Source organism: Lutjanus erythropterus, chromosome 18 (genome assembly GCF_056507025.1).
Source record: "Lutjanus erythropterus isolate fLutEry1 chromosome 18, fLutEry1.hap2, whole genome shotgun sequence".
Lineage (NCBI taxonomy): Eukaryota > Metazoa > Chordata > Actinopteri > Lutjaniformes > Lutjanidae > Lutjanus > Lutjanus erythropterus.
Genome location: NC_139334.1, coordinates 489,394 through 497,500, shown reverse-complemented (window position 1 = coordinate 497,500; position 8,107 = coordinate 489,394). Strand labels below are relative to the sequence as shown.

The 8,107-nt window shown below is 40.1% G+C and overlaps 1 protein-coding gene and 1 long non-coding RNA gene across 4 annotated transcripts in view; one reads left to right on the top strand and one right to left on the bottom strand.

Annotated features, from left to right (window-relative positions):
* Window positions 1–3,700, bottom strand: part of iars2 (isoleucyl-tRNA synthetase 2, mitochondrial) — a 30,275-nt gene extending 26,575 nt beyond the window's left edge. For 2 of the 3 annotated variants that reach the window (XM_084742022.1, XM_084742024.1), the window contains exons 1-7: window positions 3,417–3,700; window positions 2,890–3,012; window positions 2,556–2,709; window positions 2,322–2,470; window positions 1,317–1,366; window positions 1,090–1,199; window positions 844–934 (exon numbers count right to left, since the gene is read on the bottom strand). In XM_084742022.1, the coding sequence (XP_084598148.1) occupies window positions 844–934; window positions 1,090–1,199; window positions 1,317–1,366; window positions 2,322–2,470; window positions 2,556–2,709; window positions 2,890–3,012; window positions 3,417–3,689 (950 nt within the window). In that variant the 5' untranslated portion in view covers window positions 3,690–3,700. The remainder of the gene's footprint in view (window positions 1–843; window positions 935–1,089; window positions 1,200–1,316; window positions 1,367–2,321; window positions 2,471–2,555; window positions 2,710–2,889; window positions 3,013–3,416) is intronic. The other variant, XM_084742023.1, reaches the window with a different exon arrangement.
* A 1,686-nt stretch (window positions 3,701–5,386) lies between these two features.
* LOC146310396 (uncharacterized) lies at window positions 5,387–7,500 on the top strand. The gene is made up of 2 exons (XR_014772272.1): window positions 5,387–5,464; window positions 6,774–7,500. It is a non-coding gene; the product is annotated as an uncharacterized LOC146310396 (long non-coding RNA).
* The last annotated feature ends 607 nt before the right edge of the window (window positions 7,501–8,107 follow it).

Genomic DNA, 8,107 nt, shown 5'->3' with positions numbered 1-8,107 from the left:
ACAATATACAGACTCAAGGTACAAAATAATTATAGCTGCAACACTAAATTAATCACCAACTATTTTGATAAACAATTTATTAGTTTTGAATAATTTTTAAAGAATAAAAATCAAACCTTTCTGATTTCAGTTTCTTAAATGTGAATATTTTCCGGTTTCTTTATTCCTCTCTGACAGTAAACTGAATATATTTGAGTTGTGGACAAAACAAGACATTTGACGACGTCATCTTGGAGACACTGATCAACATTTTTCACCATTTTCTTACATTTTATGGACCAAACAACTAATCAACTAATCAAGAAAATAACCGACAGATTAATCAATAATGAAAATAAATGTTATTTTCTCATTGTTTCTCTGTGCACAGGACGCTTTACAAAACCAAAGTGGTGGTGGAGACTCAACAATCAACTATCTCGCATATGCAAAGATAAATCATACTGATTCTACCTTTAAAAACCTTTAGTATTTATTTATGTTTTAAATATTTTGAGTCCAGAGTTTTCAAAAGATAGCATCATAAAGCATCATCTACTGAACAATCAAGCCGACTGCCAACTGCTTTATGGAACAAAACCAGGAGGTTCTGTTCTTCAACTGCAAGTAAAAGCGATGTCATTATTTCACACGGCTTCCAGTGGATCCAAACACAAACGTACTGTAACAGCAAACGATGTGAAATGTTGCAACATCAGTGAGCTCAGTTTGACAAGCGGACCTAAACCAACCAAGAGGGAGCCACAGCTGACAAAAGACAGCAGACGTAGATGAAAGTTCAGCAAATGTTTGACAGGAAGACGCTCAGTATTTCTCATGTAACTGTTGGATGCAGGTACTTACTGTGTGTTGGGCATGTAGCAGACAGCCTGGTTTGCAGGAATGGTCCAGGGCTGGGTGGTCCACACCAACACAGAGACATTTTCTAAACCTGCTGAGGAACACAAACCACCACACACACACACACACACACACACACACACACACACACACACACACACACAGTTAAAAGACTCCCAACACAATCAGACATATAATCTTTTAAAAAGCTCTGTATTACCAGGATGTGTGTGTGTGTGTTTGTATTACCTGCTTCCGAGGCGATCTTAGGAGGAAGTGTGCTCAGAGGGAACGTGGCGTAGACGGCTCTGCTCACATGCTCGGGGTTGTACTCCAACTCTGCCTCTGCTAGAGCCGTTCTGAAGAGGGACAGACACAGGATTCAGGCAGCAACAGTTACTGTACTAATGTCAATAAAATAAAAGCACTGATGCCTCCACGCTGCATCATCTGCAATAAGCACATAAACTCTGTACCTTGATGAAGGAGACCAGAAGACTGGCTTGTAGTCCTGGTAGATGAACCCCTGAAGAACAACAAAGTGGAACAAAAATATTAGACTGTGTAAAAAAAAGAAAGTAATAATATTAAATTCTACAACCAATCAGAGGAAAATTCAGTTTTTATCCCATTCCCTGTGCTTACTACATTGGACTGGTCTTCATCACACAGTTAGAGTGTTTGTTTTGGGAATTTTAGCTCCAAAAGACATTTGATCTCATGTGGTGTTCCTCAGGGATCAATATTAGGCCCATTAATGCTTAGCCTGCACTTGTTATGTGTGTTACCATTATTATGCTGATGACATGCAAATATACATTTTCCTGAGTCTAACTGCTCTCAGTACAAAGTCAGAATGTATCAAGGATATTAATAAAGTCATCATTTTTTGCAGGTAAACAGTGACAAGCCAGAAATCCTGGATCTCAGCCAAAGGCAAACCAGAGAGGAAATCTCTTCTAAACAGTCTGAACTGTCTCTGTAAAGCATCACACAGGTCAGAAACCTTAGCATCATACTGGACACTGACAGCTACATCAGCAGCATAGTCAGAACTGGACTTTATCACTTAAGAAATATTGCCAAAGTCAGGAACATTTTACCTCAAGAGCACGCTGAAAAACTCGTCCATGATTTTATTTCCAGTCAACTGCACTGCTCACAGGATCACTCTAATCACCAACACTTTTGCTCATCGATTACTTGGTTTGGGACATTTTTCAAAAGAAAAAAGTCAAAATTCTTTGATTCCTGCTTCTTAAATGTGAATATTTTTGGTTTCTTTGCTCCTCTATGACAGTAAACTGCATATCTTTTGGGTATGAGCAAATGAAGACATTTGATGGACGTCATCTTTGGATTTGGAAAACAGCGATCAATGTTTTTCACCATTTTATGACATTTTCAAATGAGCAACTATTCATCAATTAATCAACTATGAAAATAATAACTGTTGGTTGCAGCCCTACATCATTGCCCACCTTGCTGTGCATTTCCTGGAAGACTTTAAGCTGAGCAGCCTCATACGCCCCGTCATATGTGTAGTAGCACTGGTCCCAGTCAGCCATCACCCCCCAGCGCTGGAAAGCAGCCTTCTGACGAGCTATGGCCGCCTCTGCAAACGCCTGGGCTGGATGGTACAAAAACAACAACACCTTATAGCAGTTGTAAATTTAAGAGGTCTCATGTTCATCCAGCTTCGTGTCCATCTTTACCTTTCTGTCTGATCTGCAGTGGGCCGAGGCCGCTGGTCCCCACCTCTCCCAGAGCCTTCAGCTCGATGGGCAGGCCGTGGCAGTCCCAACCTGGAATGTAGTGGACCTGTCGCCCCCTCAGCATCTCGAAGCGGTTACGGATGTCTTTCAGGATCTGGATCAAACAAGATCCAGTGAATTTAAAGATTACTATGGTGTGTTTGGACTGTCACTGTCACTAGAAAGCTTATATATGTTACACTGCAAATGTTGGTAGCAGCAGGGTGCTTAGTATTTATTATGATGCACCATAACAGTATGGAAAAACACCACAACAACACTGTTGACTGATCACCTTATTCAGTGCATGTCCCACGTGAGGGTCTCCATTGGCATAAGGTGGTCCATCATGAAGACAGAACTCCTTCTTGGCCTTCCTCGCTCTCTGCCAAGAGTACAAATCTGCGAATCCACATTCCTGCAAAAGTAGTGTTGACATATTAATATGATAAAAGCACCATTAATATGGAGCTGTCTGCAGCAGTGCTGACACATTAAGAGACAGTAGATAGGTAGATTTGTGTTGTACAAATCTATGCATACACACGAGCACCTGGAGGGGGATAAGTCACCAAACCTAAGTCAGTGATCCTATATTAGCCTATTTTCAGTCTGCATAATTCAGAAACGTGTTTTATAATAACTTCAAGAGTCTTGACTCATCTGATACATGCCGAATTGAAGACTGGCCCCTAAATATACGTAGAAAAATTTTAGTAAAGTGTTACAATATGTGTTCAGCGGTCAATAAGCAGGGAGGATATTAACTTGACTATTTTTTGAGAGGAGTTTCGTCACTCGTCAGTCTGTCGTTCCTCGTACCTGCTGTATCTCGAGTTCTCGGTCCAGCAGCTTCTGTCCGGTCAGTTTCATGGGGAAGTCAGTCCGGGGGAGAAGCACTGTGTCTCGGTACAGTCCCTGAGCTCTGCCAGCTGCCTCTGCGGGCTGAGCGTTGCCTTCTTCCGAGCTGACACCGTGACAGCGGCCGGAGCTGAGGGACAGAGCACGGTGGAGGAGGAGGCCGCCTCCCCGGTGTGACCTCCGTCCCCATCTCGCCAGCGTCTGGCTGACTGCCGACACCCGGTAGAGCAGCATAAAGAGGCGAGGCAGCGGTGCGGCCGAGAAAACCACAAAAAACTGAGAAATGTTGTGTTGTTTCTGTTGTGACAGTGTGCAGGTATTCCGCCCTTCTGTGTTTCTCCGGAAGAAATTGTAGGAAGGACAACTACGGAAACTCAAATGGATCAACAGTAACCAGCAGTCGCTTTTTTTTTTCAGTAAATGACACAAACGGCCACTGGAGGGCGCCATTTATTGATCTTCGAGGGAAATTACTAAGATGGAAGAGCATGAATTGATGAATTGTGATTCAGCTATTTTATTTTGAAAGTTGTCGACTTATTATCATTGTTAGAAAGACTGTAAATATACTAAACAATATACAGTTTATATATAAATAAATTAAAATGTACAACAAACAACAGAAAGGAAAAAAAAACAAAAAACAAATGCAAAAATCTTCTGGATCCACTAAACAGTTGGACTACATTTGAAATGTTTAAAAAAAACAAGTAGTTTTTGCAGATTTCTTTTTTAGTTTGTTTAAAAAATATGAAAGGATGGTATTGTTTTATGCCATATCATTTTCTGGTTATAAAATTCTGCTAAGATATTCACCAAGTTAATTAAGTAAATTTCATCTGCTTAGAAATTGGGATTAATAAAAATTAGTAATATAGCAATCTTTACTTGATAAGATAAGATAAGATAGTCTTTATTGTCATTGTACAGACACCTATACAACGAAATTGTATATTGTTTGCTACATCTGTAAGGTGCATTGGAGCAAAAACAAAGAAATAAAATGAAACATAAAAATAAGGAGAGCACACATACACACACCATTCAGTCAGAGTGTATGAAAAATAAAATAATTTAGATTTGGAATAAATAATAATAATAATAATAATAATAATATTTTTCAAAAGATATCTGAAACCTTCTGTACATTATTATTATCTTGCTCTTGGTGGTCATGATGGAGAACTGCATATTCTTCAGTCAGAGTCAGAGTCCTATTAATACAGATTCATATATTTGGTAGCGATATTTCTATTGATATTCATTTTACTGGTACTATCTATATGTATCTGCATGCATAATATACACATGGGGGTGGACAGAATATTTTCAGTTTTCACCGCAATTGTGTGTATGCTGTTGACATTGTTGGAGTTGACGTCTGTCTTGTGTATTTAGAATAATATTTTCATAATGTTATGCATAAGTTTTTCCAGAAAAATGTTTCATATGACAATGACAGGAATCAATACCAATATAGCTGTAACAGGCCGATATCAGGCGATAAGTATTGTTAATGTTCTGTCGAGCTGTTGCTTTTCTGTCTTGACAGTCTGATGACGAACAACAGCTTCATTCAATTTGAAAACTATTATCAATTCATATCAGTTTTTTCCCCTTAACTTGTTTCACACAGCAGTGACACAGCAGTGACAGGATGGATGGACAGACTCACTGCCTTCTTAGACACATTCTTACAAACTTCTGCTTTAAAGAGTAAAGGGGAAATTACACCCGTTCACGTGCGCATTGCTATAGATGGTATATATCCGACAGCACCTGAACGCAGCAGATACCGGTCGCAGCAGGTGGTATTGAGTGGCTGATGACGTCAGCGGCGGTATAAAGCGCGCGGCTGCCTCTCCAGTTTCATTCCCGTACAGAAGGAGCAGCGACTCGGCAGCTTTTCCTCACACTTGAACACAAAGATGAAGAAGATGATGATGATGATGATGAGTACATCTCACCTCGGAGTTTTCCTGCTGACTCTTCATCTCCTCTCATCACAGGTTCGGTTCGGCTTTTTTTCCTCTCTGGATATTAACTTTTATTTGTTTTGGTGCTGAGAAAAGTTATGAACGAGAGTTTTTATCCCCGCGCCTCGTGCGCTCAGGTCACAGGTGGCCTTAATTTAAAATTTAAATGTTCTTGCTGTAAATTAATGACCTGCGAATTATTAAGAACATGACGAGATCTAGTGGTCTTATTTTAACAAAAAATTAAAATGTAAATCTCCGAGTTTTTAATCTAGTATTTGAATCTTTTTTACGATTTTGAATTTAAGTTTAAGTAATTTAAAATGCTTGATCCTGAGGATCTAAACTCATGCCAAGACAATCCCTGTAGTGTGTGTGTGGGGGGGGGGGGGCGGGGGGGCAAAACAACCTTTGCCTCATTGTTCATTAATTGGTTGATCCTAATTAAGCTAAAACAGTTTAAAACTATAGATTTCTTATCTGAAAAGTAATATCAAAGCTGAAAACGGAGCTGAGAGTCGGTAGTTTAAGAGATGGGTCCCCTGAGAAATTTGAGTGAAATAAAAACTAGACTCTAGAGGGAAAACACACTGAAAAACTAAATGTAAAGATAATGGCTTTAGTTTTTCGTTTGTCAACATAACAAGCAGGAAGGTTGAGACTGTCGGTCTACATGACTATAAATTGTCTAAACAAAATTAGTTTAATTGTAATTCTTACTCTGAACTACTTAAATTGCCCCCCCCCCCCCCCCCCCCCGATAATTACTTCTCATGGCTGATAAGAGAATCAATAATTTCACATTTTTGTTTTAAAGTTAATATAACCTGTAGCTTTTGCACATCCTTACAACAAAAAAAAATTAAATTCTCAAATGTTCATTTAGTTTTTCTAATCAGGTTCAGCAAAACAACAAATACACTTCAGTGTTCTAGAGCATTTAGCCTAAAAATTCAGATTAAATGCTTCATCAGATGTTTATCTGCTCATAAATGAACTGATGATAGACTTTGATCAAAGAGGGAACTACAGCTCATAATCCTTGTAGGTCAGTTTTGCTACATGTTATATTATGAATCCCAGGAAAACATAAAAATGCAATAATGAATGAAAATAAACCGTTTATTGGTGAATAAAAGGAGAAAATTGACTGAGGCAGCCTGCAAAGCTACAACTGTCACTGGAGCGCAGAGCAGACGGGGGCAGGATGTAGGAAGGATGTAGGAAGGATGTAGGAAGGATGTAGGAAGGATGTAGGAAGGATGTAGGAAGGGTTAACTGCTACAGTTGCTGCCCTGCATGACTTTAAAGACGGGAGTTAATGTATTCCTGTATGTTTCAGGTGGTTCAGGCCCAAAACGCCACGTCGTCCATGAACATGACTACCCCCACCATGGCGTCCACCGTCGGTGGTATGATGAACACGACAGACAAGAATGACTGTGGGAGAATGGATTCCTTCACACTGCTGCTCCCGCTGGCACTGGCAACCTCCCTCCTCCACTGCTGGTCCCAGTGACCGGACTGATGGCTCTTTGCACTGTACACACGCCGCCAAGATGGCTGGACTTGGGAGGCAACTTCAATCCAAGAGCAGTTATTTAAAACCCCCTTCACTCCTAAAACGCATTTGGATTTCACCAAAGAATTTCTGTCCTCATTTTGGGAATTTCCTTTGAAAGGAGCGTGCACCGCCACAGCTCGGCGTGCTGCGTGCGTTTGTACGCACCGACGGCGATGCGCGTCCTGCTGCTCTCATCAATGTCCTGGTCTTTAAAGACGCAGCCCCTTCATGAACTACATGAAAATTCCCCTTTTCTGGGAAGACGCTGTCTCTTGATTGAGGCTGCTGTCTTCTGTGGAGTGGGAGAGAATATATTTGTATGCCCTCTGTACTGTACACAAAAAAATCATGTCATGATACTTGACACCAGGCCTGGGGCCTAAAAGTGATTGTAAAACAAGTTTAGAAAAGTTTTGTATTACAGATTCTGGAAATGCGTGTTAATGTGATTGTGCTTTTAGATCTTAAATTTTGTAAGTCCAATAAAGCTTTGAATTGTAAGTGACGAGGTGAACTGTCTTCTGCTTATTGATGTATAACATGAGGGAAGTGTGCAGTATTTGATCTCGAGGCAAGTGGTCAAATCTGAATTGTGAAGTTTCTCTTGATCTGCTTAAACTTGTAGTGAACTGGGATTTAAAAAATGTTGAGCCATTAAACTCAACCAGTTTAGAGGCTATTATATAGCAGGGATATACATGAAACACTGGTGTTATAATGAATCCAGTAACTGTAGGTTTTACTATTTTGCAACGATTGCTGTAAAACCCATATTTGGCAGTTTATTATTCCCCTGACTGTCTAATGCTAATTATTTCCACTCAGAGGAAATGTAAAATTGACGGCTGAGGGGAAAACAGAAGTTGACTGGCGTGAAGCCACTTTGCAGATGACTGCAAGTGAAACATGAAGTTGTGACAACAGATTTCATGCGTGACACTTGTTACCCAGATTGAGTTGCCACTTTAGAATAAACGGAACCAGAAACTTTGCATAACGAAGCGAACGCTCTTGTGATTATCAGCTTCAAACTGATGGTTCTTGGTGGTTATTAACCATCCACTGCCAGTCCATGATGCCCTTCAGTCTGTTGGTAATAAGAGGCAGTCTTC